Genomic DNA, 20,712 nt, shown 5'->3' on the forward strand with positions numbered 1-20,712 from the left:
TATCCCTGATTAAGCAAATTCCACTTGTTGTGCCTAGACCTTAAAAAGCATTTGGTGTTATTATGTCAAATGATACTCCTGTGATTTTAAAATATATTCCTAAATGTCTTAGGAGCACAGGTGCTGTTAGCTCCCAGATGAAACGTGTACCCTTAAATTACAAGGGAATTCTTGAAAATTCCATCTGTTAGAAACAGTTACATCATATAAAACCATTACTTAAAGTCTAGTGTTTATTGCAATACTTGGAAACAAATATCTCGCGATTATTTTGAGTTATGTGATTTATTTTGAGGTTTTCAGTGAAGTTCCTGTGCATGCATATAATACACAAAATTTCTCAAAATCATACCTAAGAGCTTTTCCAAGTGAGAAAATTATTAATACAGTTATGGGTTTTAGGCATGCAAGTTTTTAAAGAAAAGTTACATAAAGAAAAAGGAGAAAATGCTATTACGTATTTTCCATGCTGGCATGTTTAGGAATACAAACAAACGGTGTAAGGTTGATGTGCAGGAAACTATATCACCTCTTAATCAAAAAAATGTTAGGTAGAAAATTATGGAAAATGGCTTACAGTATAATCCATTGGCAAACGATATTTGCATTATATGGTTTCGGATAATTCATAGAGTGAAAAAACCCAGAGGAGTCAGTCAACATAAATTTTCCATCACAGACTGTAGCTGTAAAGATATAATGAAGAACATTTGTCAAAATGGCATTTGATAAACAGAATCAGAGCCAAAACAAGGGCGATTTTAGCTATTGATTTAACATGGATTACCGTGGAAATGCTTTGTAAACGACAATGGGAAGACAAAGTAAAGCACACTACCAACTTACTCTCACTTCTACTTCCCATGACTAGTTGATCTCAAAGTACTATATGAGAAGAAAACATTACAGACAATTCTCTTTTAAATTAAAGACAATCCAACTAATCCAAGCTAGTCCAAACCAATCCAAACAACTCAAATCCAGGAGTTGAATTCAACTATCTTTATTTCGTTTTATTTCATACGTTTGTAAGGAAATAGGATCTTGCCTTAACAGTTTTTATCTTCAGCTACTTTAAGTCAGGAAACTATGTTTGCGCTACCAGAAACAATTTGCTCTTGTGTGAATAAAAGCAAGAAGGGATATGGTTGACTATTGCTATCTCTACTTTTATGAGCTTTCTAGCTTCTCACCTTATATATTACTAAGTACGCAAAGAGATAAGCGGATATCCCAAGTTCCTGCCAGCTATCGAATTCATTCATCTGACGTAAATGCCGTCCATCATAATCTGTTGTTTCAAAAAGCTTTTATTAGATTTGTTTCCTTGGTGCTACTATTCCATTCTATGCAAGTTCTTTGGTTTAAAAATCAGTTATTTTTAAAAGAAACGTCATTTTAAGCCTCAGCAAGATTGGAAATGCTAATTCACATAGAGTTATTTTATTTCAGCAGACACTGAAGAACTGTTGAAGCTTTTGCTGTATCTTTTGGACATTGTGTTAGGAATCTGATGATGGATTTTCTTTAGTTTTTCAGAAAGCATCACAGAGCTTTCAAATAAGGATAAAAACAGTATCATACATGATTGTCCGAAGAGGTAAGGACAAGTTCATCAATATGAAGCAGATAATCAGAAATTAGATAGAGCTTTTCATTAATATTAGAAATGAAATCATACCTATAATGACTATCCAAATTATGAATAATCAATCATATAGAAAATTAAATGGAAATTTTATTGAGCCTCCTCTGGGAAATGATATATAAAATGATAAATTGAGGCTCCTTGCCTGTTCATTTTATAAGTGTAAAATTCTTTCTGACTACCACTGTAGCAAACACAATATAAAAATTAAGCTTTGTTTCAGTCAGGCTCAGACATGCACTGTTAATAAAGACTATGCAGAACGAACTAACGCTGATATGTATAATGCCTGAGCTGGAATGGAACCATATTCCCTTTTGCAATCTTCATGGCCTTTGAAAGGAAAACAGAACACATAAGATTTTAAATAAATAGAGGAAAAAAAGCCCATGAAAGAGAGATAACATTTTTTTATCAAAACAGTCTACAGTTTTAGAGCTAGGTATTGGTATAAAATTAATTTTCTGTCCATTTTAATTCACGTGTTTCCTGTTCTTACCAATAGGCTAATATTTACAACCATTTCCCATTGAGAAGAACAAAATCAGTGTGAAAAGAAGAAAAGTGCCCAGCTTGTTATCAATGAAGTGTGAAAAAAAGTGATAGTGTTAACAAATGATTGGCAAGACACATCCTGATCTAAAAAGGAGTTTATAGCACTGTTAGTAATAAAAAGAAATATACCATCCTATTCCAATAAAATTAACGACAAAAGTTTGTTCTTATCAACAATTCATTTCCGTTCATTTTGTTTACTTTTATTTGTTTCTTCTTACGTCTTAAGAGACAGTGAGCAACTTGAAACAGGATGGAAAAATTCAGGCAAAACTCCTTTGGCTGCTCATCCATAGCTTACAACAGTCAGTGCTTGGTATCTCAGGAATGAGCAGGAAGACAGCTGAAACTAGTCCTATTTCCCTGAAGAACCTCCCTGTCCTTCCTTGTTGCAGGGAGGAGGCAGCTGTGGTCAAAGGTGTGCAGGGTCACAGAAGTCATTAGATTTCTACCTCCTCCTGGAGCCCTCATAAAAACCTCAGTTGTTTTCCTAATGAGACAGGAGATGTCTTTCGTAGGAACCACTTTCACTGCTTTCCCAACATACATCTTGTTGTCTTTTTCTATTTACTTATGTTGCATACAGGGCACATTAGGAGGGCTTAATCCTGTTATCCTTGAATTGCAGGGAGAAGCTCCTCAAACTGGTTAGATCAAGCCCACATATTTCATTTGACAGGACCTTTCTCTGCCAAGGGCAGTGCACTACCTCCCGGTTTACATATGATTAATCTCTCAGTACAGTAGCGATGCTGTGAGGTAGGCAATCACAAAATGTTAGCCTAGACATGTAATAACTGCAAAGAGAGCCTGCAGAGAGAAACACCTCCTGGGATCAGCCTCCAGTCTCCTTTTCCTTACACTTACGTGCTACGTGGCTGCTTTTCAGCAATGCCGGCCATTATTAATAGATGCTATTCAGACTTTCACATTTCTCTAGAGATCCTTTCATTGAAATGGCTAACTCCACTTTTGCAATGTCTTTTGTTACTGCACTGCATTGAAGAGCCAGAAAGAAACCTTTCAAGATAATTTTAATCAATAAGACGAAAAAAAAAGATAATGTTCAGTTGCCTGAATCTCTGCTGAGAATCTGAGATTTTACTGAATTCTGTCTAATGCAGGAAGAGACTATTAAAATTTATTCTTGTATGCTATATTTTAAAACCACTAACATATTCTAATGTCAGAAGTACTAGAGGGAATAATAATCAAGATGGAAAAGCAAACCAAGTTATTTACAGGGCAGCAAATCCATTGTGTGCAAGAGCATTTGTAGTACAAATTACAAACTGGCTGTAAATCTCATTGTGAAACTCTGAAGCACTTCTGAAAATCTAGACAATTTTAGCTTTTATATGACCGTATTAAGTTGCTCTAGGGATAGGATATAAGTAAAAAATCAGAGGTGGAAAAATTGGCAGGCATCTCAAATGTGCACACAGTTTATTGTCACTCATTCCTCTGGTTTTGCAAAGTCTGCTAAGAAACCTAAATATATAAATTGAGAAAAGCTCTAAAGTTTTGGATGGAAAACTTTAAGACTGAAAATGTAACATAGGAGTCATGGAGCAACAATTTGTCCTCCAGCAAGAATTGTATTTCTGTAAGGTTATGAGCTGAAACTGCTAAACTAATGGTAACTGAATGAATTGCTTGGAAATACTAGGCATCAGTGAAGATGAACAGGAACAAATCATCCAGATCCCTGAAGTGGACCTGTAACTGTAGCTAGTTTCCTTCCATATTTTTACTTGTATGCATATTCTTGAAATTTTCAGCTCAGTTGTGCATATTTTTTAGTGACTATCAGAGATCCAAAAGCGCTGTGCATAAGAGGCTATGGCTCAGCACAAAAACTCTACTCAAGCACAATTCATAACTTAAACCACTGTGTAGCCTTCAGGGCACAGCTAAGTCATGTGTACATAGCTTTGACTGCAAGCAGGTGAGCTTATTTTTTTCTGTATCTACAGATATATGAATATTAATTAAATTCTGTGCCATATAACAGGTCTGACTGTAGTATCTTTAATAAAATGTGAGCAAAACTTGTAAACTCGGACCTAGTCATTCACAGTAATTAAAAAGCATTTGTTTTGATGAGATTTATAATACTACATTTTAACTATAAGGATCTGCACTTCTTTTTGTTTGGCTAAAATAAAATAAAATAAAATAAATAATAAAATAAAATGAAGGTAAAAATACCTCAAAGAAAATCCATGTCTCAAAACAACTGTGTGATGATAGAAATGAATGACTAAATAGCTCTTTGGGGTTGTGCTATGTTAGCACTTGTAGTGGAACTAAGGTCTAGCTGAGGCTACTTTAGGACCTTCTGATTTCCTCAGCTGTAGAGGTACCTGCTCAGAGCCCATCATTGTAATAATCTAGCTGGATGCAACTGTTATGCTAAGTAGACATTTGAATGTGTTTCAGTGGATATCCTACCGAAGCATTTTGATCAATATGTTCCCCAAAAAGCTCAGCTAAGTGTCTCTTCAGAGTTGGCTACGCTCAGAAAAAATGCAGGTAATGGGCAGGTTTACAATTAATCTTTTTGGTTTTTTGAAGAAAATGCCACATCTGGCAGAAGGAGTCAATATGTCACCAGCCTTCAGAATCAGGCTTGCAGATTCTTTAAAAAAAAATTGGTCTTTTATTTGCTTGTTTGTTTTTAAACCAGAACCCAGCATTTTACATGTTTCTGAAAGATCAGGCCAGACTGTGCCCACTGGTAATTCTCAGGAAAGCTCAGGAGGCTGTTCTCAGAGGAGCAGAAGGGAAATAGCTTTCAAGAGTTCTAGCACCAAAGTCTATATTTAACGAACAAACAAACAAACAAACAAACCAGTGAGGGAGTTAATTGCTCCAATTTCTCCTAAAACATTTGCAAAGTTCTCTTCGCCGGAAAACTTTGCAGGCTTTTAACTGAGAGCTAAGACTGTGAAGAGCACTGCAGACAACCTTAACACGTTTGCCTCCCCACCAAAAAACTGCACACAGGTGCTTTGCTAAGCAGCAACGCAGCCAGACTGCTTGGTGTAATTTCACAATGTTCACTGCTGCATGGACCAGTGGCTGCTCTGCAGCAAACGGTGCTCAGCGAAGCTAGGCAGTCAGATAACGCCAAACGAACCCACTGACACTGAAGGATATTAACCTTTTCTGCTAAAAAACAATCAAGTTTCAGGTTTTTAAGTTTTTAACAGCATTACAGAAGGGTTGAGACTGGAAGGGACCTCTGAAGCTCACCTGGTTCAACCCCCTGCTCAAGCAGGGCCACCTAGAGCCGGTTGCCCAGAGTTTCGCGTCATCATCTTGCGTCTCTCGTTGCGGTGCCAGCAACTCAAACATTGGTGTCAGAGTCACACAGACCCTCCCATTCTCTAGCACTCGGTGCAGCGAGCCAACAGAGTTAGAGTTCCTGCCAGGGCTCCATCCTTCTGCGTCTGCAGTCACGCTCACCTGCCCTGGCTGCAAAATGCAGCCGCTGCCCACTCCATGCCCTCTCCCCCTTAAATTTCTGGATGTACAGTATCAGTGTATCTGAGTGTACATTGTAATCTGGGAAAAGCTGTCCATGGTGTTTTGTATGAGGATAGCCCTAATGCTAGAATCAAAAGTGAAACCTCTCTTCTGACTCCAAGTATGGCTTTAGGTGGTTTCTGTTACTGGGTAATGTGACCTTATATCTGTACAGGGTCATAATTTTAGTTTATTTAGAAAGAATATTATTCGATATTAGTGGTACACAATTTTATGTGAAATATCTATATTATTTTATAATTTACATTTTATTTATCTATACTATTAATATTTATATAATATATATTATCTGTATTCTTTTATGTTAATTAGCCCGATTGCAATATTTCTTCATTTTTTTTAAGCATCTTCTTCATTAATGAAAATTTTAAAGAAAATTGTTTCCATTTACAAGATTATAACAATCATTCTTGTTATTACTTTTAGTAGAATTGATTTGGACTTAACTGCCCAGTTTATCACCTATAAACTATTTATAAACTACTGACAGGTTAAAGTATATTTAAAAAGACTGATTTACAGGGGTTTATAGTCTTACCACATCTTGTTTCAGATTCATCTGAACCATCCGGGCAGTCTAAGACTCCATCACAAAATAAATCTTCTGTAATGCAGGTTACCCCGTCATCACAAAGTTCAGCAGGTGGCAAACACTCAGCTGAAATAAGAAGGACAACAGCAATAACAGCACAGCAGTAATGCAGTTTCACTACAAAGGGAAATTGGCTTACCTCAGGTTCCTTTAGCACAAATAAAATCAACCACTCTATTGCACTTTACAAAACTACATTTTTAAAAGCCTGGGATAAAGCATCACATACTAAAAAGATAAATTTGGCACAGAATGGAGGAAGTTCTCAGAAGTGACATAGTTTTTAAAACTAAGCTTGAAATAGAGTTGGAAGAAAATATCCATGAATTTCCGTTTCCTTCCTCTACCCAAATAAACTACTTTATGCAATACAGTAAATGACATTTTCCAATATCTTATCCTTGAATAGCATGAGAAAACGGTACTTTAGTTTAAATAACAGTGAAAAATCTCTGGTTTTAATTGAATACAATTTAATTTAATTTCTTCAACTTCAACCCATCACAATGTTGCACTTTGTCACGCTAAAGAATCTCATCTTTTAAGCAACATATCCGGAAAACAAAAGCCTTTAAGACTGAATTTTGAAATACCAGGAATATCAGACACACTCTTCTTTTCAAATTTGCAAATTAAATTTACAAGTTAATAGAAAATTTCTGCAGAAAGAATACATGGGCAGATCTTTAAAGTTTCAGCAATATTACAATAGTAATAACATTTTCCTAGAGCACAAATGTTCATCTACTGCAAACACGCTCTTTTTCTATTTAGATGGTTTTGGTCTTAGGCTTCTGTAGAATTCAAGTAGGTCTTATTAAAATGAACAAAACCATGCACCTAAAATGAGCTTTGGATAACTACTAATTTCAAAAATTTGAAAATTGCATTAAATTCTATGGAAACTATTCACCTAGTACTATTCACATAGTTCCTTTACTTCAGTAAATTCTTACAGGAAAAGGTTAAAATTTCTTATGTAAGAAAGACAAATATTAATTTGTAAAACTGATCTTGTGACCTCTAACCATTATTGCTTGATCTATTTTTTCATGAACCTGTTAGTTCTGTTATCAGATTAAGTAAATGCTTATATGATATTGTATTGTGTGATATCAGTATAAGTGACAAAGACTAAAATTGATTTGGATGTACTGTAGCATTTCATAGAGCTTTAGAAAACACTTTCAGTGTCAGCGATGCCGACAGTGTAAAGCAAAAGAGCTGCCATTTCGCATCCAATTGGTAACTGAAGCAAACCAAACATAATTTAGCCAAATGTTGGAGATGATACAGTGTTAATGAATGAATTGCCACAGATGAGCAGAGATGAAATTGCATTTTAGATCTGGAATAAAAACTCAACCAATAATCCACGAAAATGTTTTGCAAGAGCCCAATATGCAAGAAAACATCATTTATACGGAACATGGTCAAGTCCAGGCTTAGTCAACTCAGAAAACTAAACAGTATTGCCACCTACCGGATAAAAAGAAAATAACAGTGTCCTTTGACAGTTTTTTAAACAGCAAATTACCCTAAATTGCAAAGTGATTACTATACTCGGATAAAAAATAGGAGTAAATACGGTAGTCCCATTTGAAAATACTTCTAAATATCACATATATTTTGTATATTTCATATATAAATGTCATACATCTGTCTTCCCTTGATATGTAAAATTCTGACCTGAAGTAGTTGATGTCAGGGAGCTTGTAATTGCAGTCATGGGATCTGTTGAAAAAGATTAGTTACGAGAAATTTAGTATTAGTACTAAAGAGTATGTATACATCTTATAGACAAAATTGCTCTACAAGTCAGTTAAGGCTAGGGAAGGTTTCAAAGATTCAGGCAGCTTTGGCTTTCTGTCCTTTGGAAGTCATGTGAGAGTTTGATAACATTTTTTTTTTTTCCAAAAGCCTCAAGAAATAATAGGAAGTAAAAATGAACAGTCAGTAGGAGTGACAATGTATACATCATTACACACAACACATACACCATATTTGTAGAATGTACAGTCTCAGAAGTCCCTTCTCTTTGAAGAGGTTTCCTTAGTCAAAACAAAGGTATATTTGTAGGAATGGGATGTGAGAATTGAATGGTTTGAGAAGAGGCTTTACACAAACAATGTAATTCTAAGATCTCAGACTGTTTCATGTAACCTCCCTGCTTTTCCCCATACGTAGTTACCTACCTGCAGTTGTTGAGGACTTGCCTGTGGTGAGTTGTCCTGAACCTGGGCAAACACAACCCACAGTTAGAACTCTACTTCTTGCTCTCTGGTAGCACCTCTGCAGTTGCTTGGGCAGAACTAAGCGGCAGCCAGTCTGCTCTTATATCTGCATTATTTGCTGTATCCCCAAACCCCAGCTTAGGTAATGATATGGCAACATCAGCTTGAATGGCTTGATCCTGAAGGTCAAAGTCACAATAAACATGAGAAAACCCATGTGGAACCCAAGTGTATTTTAAATCTTATTCTTTTAGGTCTAGTCACATGCTTTTCACTAACTTAAAAAGACTTCTGGAGTTGTTTTCCCATTAAAATAGCAGCAATGTTTTCTTGTCTTGCTCTGATATGTAAAAGTTCTGACCTGAAGTTGGTGTCAGGGAGCTTGTAATTGCAGTGATGGGATCTGTTGAAACAAGATAAGTTAAGAGAACTTTATTATTAGTAATAAAGTGTATGTGTACATCTTCTTATAAATAAAATTGCTCAACTAATCAGTTAAGGCTAGGGAAGGATTTCAAAGATGCAGACAGCTTTGGCTTTCTGTCCATTGGAAGTCGTGTGAGAGTTTGATAATATTTCTTTTTTTTTTTTTTCCCTAAAAGCCTCAAGAAATAATAAGTAAAAATGAGCAGTCAGTAGGAGTGTCAATATATATCTCATTATACACAACACATATACAATTTTTGTAGAATGTACAGTCTCAGAAGTCCCTTCTCTTTGAAGAGGTCTCCTTAGTCAAAACAAAGATATATTTGTGGGAATGGGATGCGAGAATTGAATGATTTGAGAAGAGGCTTTACACAAACAATGTAATTCTAAGATCTCAGACTGTTTCATGTAACCTCCCTGCTTTTCCCCATACGTAGTTACCTACCTGCAGTTGTTGAGGACTTGCCTGTGGTGAGTTGTCCTGAACCTGGGCAAACACAACCCACAGTTAGAACTCTACTTCTTGCTCTCTGGGAGCACCTCTGCAGTTGCTTGAGCAGAACTAAGCGGCAGCCAGTCTGCTCTTATATCTGCATTATTTGCTGTATCCCCAAACCCCAGCTTAGGTAATGATATGGCAACATCAGCTTGAATGGCTTGATCCTGAAGGTCAAAGTCACAATAAACATGAGAAAACCCATGTGGAACCCAAGTGTATTTTAAATCTTATTCTTTTAGGTCTAGTCACATGCTTTTCACTAACTTAAAAAGACTTCTGGAGTTGTTTTCCCATTAAAATAGCAGCAATGTTTTCTTGTCTTGCTCTGATATGTAAAAGTTCTGACCTGAAGTTGGTGTCAGGGAGCTTGTAATTGCAGTGATGGGATCTGTTGAAACAAGGTAAGTTATGAGAACTTTATTAGTAGTACTAAAGTGTATGTGTACATCTTCTTATAAATAAAATTGCTCAACAAATCAGTTAAGGCTACGGACAGAAGCCTCAACCCTATGTATACAGACATACATACATACCTGTGTGTATACATATTTAGAGTTGAACAAATGCCTACGTACATAAGCAGATTTTTATTAGTGGTAGTAAACTACAAAACTTTCTGGAAAAATGGAATGATTATTTGTGATTGTTCCAGCACAGCTTCCACTTACTAGTGCTTTTATTAACAACCACTGAGGATGCCCCTGGCATTTCCAGCTCCCATATAGCCTTTTAATTCATCTTTGAATCTGCGTTAGCATCCCTGTTCACTATTTTTACTTTCTACATTAAGACTCAAGTATGTGTGTAGAATGATGATGCCCTCAGCTGAAAAAGATCCCTATTTCACTACAGTTAATAGATCTTGTCCCTTAGTTTATAAGATGAAGGTCTAGAAAGAATAAAATGAGAGGTACAGTAAGGTCTTCTCTATAGTTTGTCATCTACTAATTTTGCTGGCAGAAGTTGCTGATCATAGGCCATCACAAACTTAACGTTGTGAGATGCTCCTGCTCTCCCAGTTCCACTAGTGCACAAATTTGCATGAGGGCTTCCTAACAATTTTATATCAAAACTTGCTCATTTGGCACACGCTATTAAACTATGCTAGGCCATTTTTTATTAAATGGTTTACAGAGCGTACTGTATCAGCAAATTTAAGGACACATTTCCTCTGGCAGAGAGAGAGGATAGCTGAGGGGAAAGTTCAGGGAGGGTCCAGCTGGACTGACTGATCTCACACAGATACATTCAGAGAAGGAAAGTATTTTTATAGCTTCACAGTAGTTTCCAAAGTGTTATATACATATGTATCTATGTCTATAAATGTTCTAAAGGATCACTATTTTGGAAAGAATGAAACATTCAATGACCTAAAACATGGATGCATGCATGAGCAAGTAGTTCTAATAAAGCAATTATAAGGAAGCTACATCTTGAAGATTGTTGAAAAAAATGAAGATTGTTACAGGCTGTCCCAAAGGTGCATGCACAAGTTGACAGTAAAAGCCATGAAAGGAAAAGCATAGGAGAGTGTCAGAGGCACCAGTGGTATAAGCACAAATTACAAATAGCCAATTACTGTGTGATCTCACTAAAGTAGCACGTGAGGTGAATAAGGATGATTTTAGGGTCAAATGAGCCAAAATCCAAGCATCCACAGATGTAAACAGACAACAAACAGTAAAACTTGGGTTTATTGAGGGATTTGAAGGCAAAGAGAAAGAGCAAGGAAGCAGACAGTGTTAGCAAGCATACAAAAATGACCCCAAGCAGATTCAAGACCAAGGGGGAAGAAATCCAGATGAGGAACATTATTCCTATTCCAGCTTCGTGTGCTGACAGCTCCTGACACTCTTTTCCCTTCCTCTGGCACCTCCCTCTCACCTCCCAATTTCTTCTTGAGGATGGTTAGTAACACTGCACTTAGAACTCAGGACAGCATAGATACAGCATACTAGAGGAAAGGATAGATAGGAGAAAATTTGTATGTTAGCAGTTTTAACTGTATCATTGAGAATAAGATGTAGTAACTGTACACTTTGGACTATATACATTAGTAGGTCTGTAACTAGACTAATAATAGCCTTTTCATTGTTATGGCTGTAATTAGACTATCAATAAATACTTGGCTGTTGTATTCATAGATGCATTTCTTTAGCTCACATAAATTGCATGAAGCTCCTGGTCTGGTACCCTGTCCTGGAGAATCTGAATGTGATAATTTGTAAGTGATAATTTTTATGCAGTTTGTATGTGACAACTCTACCTGCATCTAATTCTACAAATCATCTACAGAATTACTCAGTTGTCTGACTGACTTTTGGCACCTTTGTACTCAGTGAATTTGTGAGCAAGGAGTTGTGTCTGCTTCATACCCTATTGTCATAACACTTCCAGTGATAGTGTAAGGAAAATCTATCAATCAACATTGCTCAGTTTCTTAGTAACCACAGCATGAGAGTAGAACTCCCCAGCCTCATTTACCTGCCTAAATCTGTGAAAATTTCAACTTATGACTCAGTTGGTTGATGGAGACTCAACTTTTGCCTCGATCCACTAATTAAGCTCTTAAAGCTTTTGTACAGGCTTCAGGTCATTGCTTTACTCAAATGGTCAGAAAGGATGAAGTGTGGCTAACTATCACTGAATGGACCCTAGCAGGCAAGCCCTAACTACAGACAAGGCTACTTTACAAAGTTATGCCAGCTGAATAGCAAGTCTTATGTTTGTTCATGTTGTATTGGTAACAAAAATAGTTTATGTTTCATGAAATATACTGACCTGATGAAGTTGAAGGCTTCATTGTAGTAAGATTTTCAGCAGCTACTGGAAGAAATCATTATAAACTCCTTTTATAAAAGCATCTAGCACAGTATCTAGCTTTATACAACTCAGAAAAGTTTAAAAATACCAGCTATGACTGTTGCTCTTTGAATCACTAGCAGCATCCTGCTACCCTTCTGATCATCTCACCTTGTTCCCAGCCTTTTCTCAATGGCTATGATCTTCCTAAGGAGTGAAAGTCTATATTAATTCCTCTCAATCCTCAATCTCTATTCATTGTCTTGCATATAAAATGCCTTCAACTAAGAAATCTCTATCTTTACACTTTTTATGCTCTGGAGATTTTCAGAGCACCTGTGTCTTATAGAACAGTATTTAGATCAGATAAATGAGTTAAAATTAATCTGGGATAATTTGCAAGAAAGAAAGTTACTTTTAATCACCATGAAAACTGTGATTTCAAGCAAGTCACACCTGTGTTGTAGTTCCCTCCCTCTCTGAAATAGCAGTAAGACTTCTCTTGCAGAACGTACTGAGAAACGTGATGCAAAAGTGCCATATATGGTTATGATTGTTAATTAGTTGCAGTTGTTATTTTGTTGAAGCACTCCTGATGGAATGGACAGACGATATCTCACGTGAAAAGAGGCATTTTCATGATCCACAGCAAGAAAAGTTTGACTACTTCAAAGTTCATCAATAGATACACAACCTTTTAATAAGCTCTTCATAATATTCTTTGGTGGTATTTTCGAAGTATAATCAGCAATCACTTTCCATAGTGATATGCAGTTATCTGAAACAACTTTTTATATATGGTGCAAGTAGGAAAGAGAAATAAAGATGTCAAGAGTCAGAATTTAGCCTTTGAATATCTGAAATACTTAGCAAAAAATGCACCTTTTAGAAGAGAGTAAGAGAGATTGCAAACCAGATGTCCCACTCCTCTTAAAGCAATCAGTTGCTACTTAATAGTATCTCCAGCAGGTCTTCAAATGTCAGCTAATCAACTTCCACTTCAAAGGATTCAAATTACTTTTTATCCTCATCCTCAGTGAAGGTCTGTTTTAAAGCTTATTGAGGTAAAAACAAGGATTCCCATTGATCTTGTTTGGCTACCACTTAGGCTTTGATAAGTTTTCTAGTACTTACATAAAATCACTACATTTATATATTTGCAGAGTATAAAACTTGCTAGTCTTTTAAGCCACATTCATTTTTTTTCCATTTATGCTTTACCTAAACTGTAGAGGAATACGAAGCCAATTCCTTGGGCATACCTCTCCAGAAGCCACACTCTGTATTCAGCTTGTTTTTCTTACTGACATCTTTGCAATAAATGAGTTCACTCATTGTGAGGATGAGCCCTTTCCATTATTCTTTAGCAAAACAAAATGATAATTGCATTTACTTATGAAACAACAAAATTGTGGCTTAATTGCTTCAACTTGAGGAATAGGGAAATTACTGATGTTATGCTACTTCAAAGATATTGAGTGTTTTTTGCTGGGAAATCACTACTTTGTCCTTTACTCCCTCTTTAGTGCACATACACAATGCTGACTCATACTTTCTAGTTGTTGAGGTTGTAAATGATTCTTTCAGCTGCTACTGAAAGTTCAGTAATGGGGAAGGAGGGCACCCATGAGCATAAGTAACAATCTATTTGCTGTTTGGGAGCCTAAGTATTCATTCACGTTACCTGTAGTTTTCAAGGATTTATACAGAAAAGAAATGTTTACTAGCATTACCTGTGACTTGTATGCTGTTCACATCAATTTTCAAAGTCTGCGTAAGATCAGTTTCATTTGCGTTGATACCCAAAACCAGCTCATTTTTTATTTTCTCAACTGTTATCATCTGGGTAAAATAAAGGTTGAAGATCACAACAACGCTAGCAATACAAAACAGAGAAAGTGATTAGTTAGCAACTTAATGAAGTTAATCCGATATATGACTTATCTAGACAATATTTCTTTTCAACACAGGTTCCATTCACAAAGTCATCCCTAAGTGTTGGCTGGCAAAGATGATGCATAAAGAAACACCTCTTAATTATCAGGTAGGTTTAAACCTTGGAGAAACAATTTTTTTTCTTTATCTACTCTTATTTTTGCTCTGGAAAAAACCCAAAATAATCTTCGTGTCAATTGCTGCAATGGAGCTGAATTTGAATGAACTAAAAGAGAAGTATCTCCTAGATAAGCCCTAAAATATTGGTGGCGAACCTTGAAGTGTTATGAAACCTATATAATAATATAATTAGAATTATAAATACATATATTTCATAAATAATGTTACAAAAATATAGTACAATGTGATCACTTCTACAAAGCAAACATAATCTGTGGATTCTGCATCTGTGAGAATCTCCTGTGTGCCTGCATTCTAATAAAGAAACTATAACAACGGAAAGCACAGATATTTTGAAATCAATGGTTAAACTACATTTAACTTCTATGGGGCCTGAATTTTATCTGAAGCGTTATCTGTTTGCTCTCTTCCATTCCTTCTAGAAAGTATTAGTAAGTTTTGTATTTGTAGATTAAGGTAGTGTCAAAGTATGGTGCTTGCTAAAGATAGTTTTTCTCCATTTACTTAAATGTAGGGGCAAACTTTTTTACTCTTAATCATTTATATTACCCAATTGCAACTGATTCAGCAGTGTTTTTTGATAAGGAATGATTAATCTTGCCATTTTGCTGAGCATAGTTTGCAGTTTTCAATATATGGACAAACTCTCCTCTAATTTCTTACATGTTTCTGATAACCTCTAGGCCATGCTGAGCAAACAAAAGCTTTTATTACTATCCTTGTGACTCACCAGAGTTTCAAGGGTGAAATAACAAGGAGATCGCCCAAAGGGGTAAACACTTTTTAAATTAAAAGAGTCAACTAGAAAATAATTTCTGAGACAAAGTAATATTTCAAATATTGCTTCAAAGCAGAAACAAAGATGGATCCTTACTGATGTTTTAAAAGCCAGATCCAACATTCAATGATAGCAGATTTTCTGTGATTTCTGTGGTGTTTATGTCAAGATACAGGGGTGGAATTGGTTTTGCCAAATGCAGATGATTACAGTGTAGATATCTGGATTACCATTGTAGTTGCTGGGAAGAAATAAGCTGTTCTATGGCATAATTGATCTCCTCCTAAAAAAGGCGTCTAAATTGACCAGATGAGAAAACTCTAAAACCCCATCACTTGCAAAAAGAGTCTTGAGCAATCAGTTTAGAGATGTCTCCATCTTTGATGCCCAAATTTTCATGAGAATAGTCCCATTCTATGTGCAGAAATCAAACTGTGCTGGTTGGATCTACCTTCACAAAGACAAAAACCTAGAAGTGACCTACTCCTACCACTGTGTACTCTATTCTCTTGATGTTATAAAATCCCTCATAAAGTGATTATACTCCATCTTTCTAGCTAATTAGGTTTATGCTTTCACTATTTCAATCAAAAGATTGCTCTAAGTCAAATCTGCTTCCCTTTTCAACATACATGTATTCACAGTTGGCTAATATCCATTTTTCTTTTGCAAGCACAGTCATTCAACTGAACTATATCCTATGAATATTTATCTGCTTTAGGTATTTACAGAAAACATTCATATCACAAGAACAGCTAGTATCACAGAATCACAGAATTACATTTTCTGTTGTCACATATTGTGTACTTTTCTTTAATTTTGTGGTCTCACCTATAAGACAACTGATTATATTATTCATTTCTCAAGGTCTTCCAGTTCTTCTAGAGTCTTAATCTTTTGTCCTATTTTGTTCTTGCCTATCATAGTGTGTAATCAGACCTTTCTTTATTTAAAACTGGAGTTACTAATGATAATGTGAGAACTGCCAGCCAGCCTAAGCAGCTTACCACAAGAAAGCTCAGCGCAAAAGTGGTATCTTTTCCTTTCTAGCTAGTTTCCTACCTGCTTCACTGTCCTTACCATTCCCATTTTTCTTTCTAAATGGACAGTCTCAAGGACTATCACTTTTTTTTTTCCTTCTAATCCTAAAGGATGTTTTTGGAGGAAAGATATGACTTGAAGCTTCACATAGTCTTTAGAGGGCCTTATCCAATCTCTAAATATGTATTTTTTTATCTGTTCACTGTCCACAGAAGAACTTTCTAAACGAGTAGCATCATTGTCTCTAGCCCATGTTTTAAGTAAACTTCATCATATGCAATTACCCAGTCTCTGATTTCTGGAATCTTTCAAGGCCATCTTCAGATTCCCTGTAGAAAAAAAACAACAATAACCCAAAACGTAACATAAAAGCATATGATTCCCTTTGAGTTTATAATGTTGTGTATAGGATGGAAGTGTGTTCTGGAACTGTTTAATAATGGGAGATAGTATTACACGTGTTTTACTGAATCAAGACCTTATTAAGAGCAGTGCAGATATGATTAACACTACAGATCACATGGCATATACTGGATTTTTTTGCCAGCTGTCCTTCAGTAGGACAACCAATATAACGGGATATAGAAAAATGAAGTTAAATGAACTTAAATAAATTAAGGAAGTCTTACTGTACCTATTTTACAGACTCTTTAGGACACACAGGGTGCAGCTTTACCTGGTGTCAAATGACAGCCTCACCTGGTAACACTCTAAGGAATATGAGTTAAGTGGATCCGTGTGGATAGATCTCTAACCTGAACTTTCTTCTAGATGGCAAGGGCCAACAACCCTGCAAACATAGCACAGCTAATAAGCATCGGGGGAGGGTGGTGTGTGTGTGGGGAGATTTTAGCAGTTCTTTAAAATACAAAAGTTTTGTAAGTTGGTCTTAGGGCTTAGCCTTACTGGTTTGGTCAAGGCATGGGCACACAGGAGTCCAAGAAAGAAGTTTGCCCAAGGAAACACATTGATGTCAAACTTCCCACAGCAGCACTTCGAAGATGAAAGACATTAAAGGAATAATATCAGATATTCCCAAGGATCTCTTGAAAATCAAGGTATTGGTAAGCACTCCTGAGAGAAATAGCTAAGTGAGGACTTTTGATGTTTATTTGCAACAGTTAAGTAAACTGCACCTACTTGAACTGGGAAATTTCGCATCTCTCAAACTTGTTTTTCAGATCACTTGCTTGAAAGATGTTTTGTATCTATATGGAAAAGAGAAATCTTGAACCAATACAGTAATTAAAAATACACTCAGTTACACACTGCATTAATAGTTTTAATACTAAATAATTTTTCCTTTCCAAATTTAGACTAGAGAAGCAAACTTTTTCTTTGATGTTTCATTGATTTACACAAATAAGGAATATATAGATTTCTGACCAGGCTTAGAATCTGAAAGATCTCCTTTTGGAGAGAGGAAAAAGCCATCAACAACAGGTCATGTTAGGGAATTAATGTGCCTACAACATACTCTTGGATTAACCAGAGACCAATGGGTTCTTACCAACTGTTCAACATCAAAGGCAAGGACTTTGAATTCAGCTGATGATCTATTTTGCAAAGCAGGAGTGAATGATGCACCAGAGAGTATTTTAAATGTTCCCGTGTAGCCATGAGTGCTCTCATCTGCTTCAGCTAGATAATTAAAAATAAAATTCAGGGTTTTGAATTGTATAGAAACAAATGAAAAGCATTACATTAGATTTTATTCCACATAGGTCATCAATACAATAACTTTCAGCTTTCTGTTCTGCTTTGTAATCGGAGATGTTTACATAGTGGTGATATTTAAAAAGTGATAGACATTTTTCAATGCTTACAATAGGTACCACTGTAAAGATATTTTTATGAATACTATTTGTCCTTGGTTCTCACTGCTTTGAATTCTGTTTTAAATACTGTTTTCCAGCAGCACTGTGAGTGGATAAAGGAGATAACGATATGTCCAGTTCTGTCCAACGCGAAGGACAAAGACATTTGGGACAAATGAGTTAGTGAACTATGAGGTTTTTGTGTATTCTGAATTAAAAATATGTAACTAGATACTCTCTCTCACACCAATAAGTACTTTAAACCAACTTTTTTAAAAATAAAAATAAAAAGATACCAAGAGATATAGAACACCTAAAGCTCCATACAGACTTGAGTGGATTATCAATGTCTTTCTGAGTAAAACCTTATACATGGAGAAAAAAGCAAAAATTCACAATTTGCCCTATTACCTTCTCCAGTTGATGAATACAATTGAATAACCAAAACTTTATAGCTTCAATTGCATTTTAGGGACCTCTCCCAAAGTCTAAATCATGAAAAGTCTTTCTTATGGCTTTAGTGTATGCTTCAAGTGTTTTTATTTTTGCCTATTTTGTTCACATCAATTTCCAGGGAAGAAGAGGAGGGAAACATTAAAAAAAGCAAACAAACACCCCTCTCCCTCAGCAGTAAAAACATAGCATGAAATATGAAATATAATTACAATGACAACACCACTGGCTTCAAAGATTGAATGTCTGCTTAAGAACTCTTGAAAAGGTTAAAGGTTGGCTACTTACCTCTTTCTAACTTCTGGATTGATAACCATGAAAGTACAATCAGTCCGACACAAACACACACAAAAACTGCAAGCAGAGAAGCAAACACAATTTCATAGTAACTAAGACGAACGTATTTCTTATCAGGTGATTTTTTCAGCTTCATTTCTGTCTTGAAAGCTTGTACGAATTAAGGGCTGACAAAAGACACAACCTGAAAGGCAGGATGATAATCCACATGAACAGATATTTATAGGAGATGCCTGTAAATTAATTATGCCATAAAACTTTATTGACATAGGTTTTTACAACTTTCTCGAACAGTCATATTCATGTACAAGATGTGCAAATATGAACAAGAGAAATCTCTTCAGAAAGGAAGCACTTAAAATTATGTCTCAGCTGAAGAATAAGCAAAACCGCAGAAATGTAAGGTTGATCACTGGATTTGTACTATTTCTTCTCATTTTATATTTTTAAGTGAAAATTAATATAAAATACTGCAGTCAGATTTACTGCTTATACAGGTTTTTTGGCAATTCTTCACAAGTGCAGTAATAAGCATAACAGTGAAAGCCATGTCTTTAATCATTCTGCTTAAAAATGTTCTTTAATAATAATTTTATAGATATAGGAAATGCTGGCAAATAAGTGTTTTAGTACTGTGCCATAGTAAAGCAATGTGTTCGACACCGAACACTAATTCAGCAGTACAAATGTAATCTATGTAAGGTGTGGTTCTTTGACAACGTTTCTGGAGGACTAGCCTGTCAAGATACTATGAAAAGTATACTTGTTTTGTACTTTCTTGCCAGGCATAAAAGTGCCGTGGGATGCAAGCCCTTGGTAAAGTTAAAGCATTGTGGATGGCCAGTGCTGCATCCTTAATAAAGCAAAAGTAGATGAAACAGACAATGTACCATCCAGTCCAAAACCTTTTGTTACAAATTTAATCTGTCAAAACTTTTGAGTAACTCAGCTCCAGAAGAGTAAAGTCATACTGATTTTATGTTTCATATCCTGTGAGCTACTGTTTTTGACTTTGGATCAGAGGTCCTAAATCCAGATTTATGGTATGACATTCCTTAGCTGTCATTACAGAACTGGAGAATCTGAGCATACCAGCCATATTGCCACTTGCAAAAGGAAAGGGAAACTTGTCTGAGTCAATCTTTGGAAGATTTGGAGAGCTCAGGCTGGGGCAGGTTTATCCTGAAGGGCTGCAACCTATGAGAAGGATCCACACTGGAGCAGGGGAAGAATGTGAGGAAGAAGGAGCGACAAAGAAGAGCTGTTGCGGATCGATCACATCTCCCCCAGCCCCCAGCCCCCTGCGCCACTTGAGGATAGCAATAAATTCAATTACTTTTCCCCAAGCTGAGTCTGATTTGCCTATGATGGTAATCAGTGAGTGATATTCCTGTATTGATCTTGATCCATGAGCTTTCCTTTCCTATTTTCTCCCCCTGTCCTGTTGAGGAGGTGGTGGGAGGAAGTGGCTGGGTGGGCATCTGGCAGGTAGCCAAGGTTAACTCACTGCAATTGTCCATGCTGCATAAAACAACACTAGTTTATTTCTGTCTTATTCATAATCAGACATTTTCTATCACAAAGTTTTATGCAGATGGATTTTGGACTCCTTTGTCATATTTTGCATAATGTAACTACTTACATAATTGACTTTGTATATCACTGAAAAAAGATAAACACTACTACCCAAAGATGTCACTGCATTTTAAATTCTGAATTTATGCCCTAATGGTGAAGTGATTGACCAGAGAAATAAAAGTTGTGGGCATTTACAGTTCAGTTCTTTTACTAACATCTTGCATGTGATAGTCAAGTTGTATATGCACTTATATACGTCAATTACAGTCTGGCGGAGAACATAGCTTAGCAAGGATAGTCTCCAATTAGAGTTGTGCAACTCCTACAGATGAACTCATTTGCTAAACAATTCTAGCTGGCA

General features: G+C 36.0%; 1 protein-coding gene across 1 annotated transcript in view; it reads right to left on the reverse strand.

The window, feature by feature from the left end:
• TMPRSS15 (transmembrane serine protease 15) overlaps nt 1-18,909 on the reverse strand; it is a 53,532-nt gene extending 34,623 nt beyond the window's left edge. Inside the window, exons 1-9 of the mRNA XM_086631475.1 lie at nt 18,765-18,909; nt 17,717-17,847; nt 17,347-17,414; nt 16,491-16,535; nt 14,045-14,187; nt 12,291-12,335; nt 9,856-9,897; nt 6,294-6,413; nt 578-686 (exon numbers count right to left, since the gene is read on the reverse strand). Coding sequence (XP_086487601.1) covers nt 578-686; nt 6,294-6,413; nt 9,856-9,897; nt 12,291-12,335; nt 14,045-14,187; nt 16,491-16,535; nt 17,347-17,414; nt 17,717-17,847; nt 18,765-18,909 — 848 coding nt within the window. The remainder of the gene's footprint in view (nt 1-577; nt 687-6,293; nt 6,414-9,855; nt 9,898-12,290; nt 12,336-14,044; nt 14,188-16,490; nt 16,536-17,346; nt 17,415-17,716; nt 17,848-18,764) is intronic.
• Nucleotides 18,910-20,712: the final 1,803 nt, after the last annotated feature.

Source organism: Tauraco erythrolophus, chromosome 1 (genome assembly GCF_009769465.1).
Source record: "Tauraco erythrolophus isolate bTauEry1 chromosome 1, bTauEry1.pri, whole genome shotgun sequence".
Taxonomy (NCBI): domain Eukaryota; kingdom Metazoa; phylum Chordata; class Aves; order Musophagiformes; family Musophagidae; genus Tauraco; species Tauraco erythrolophus.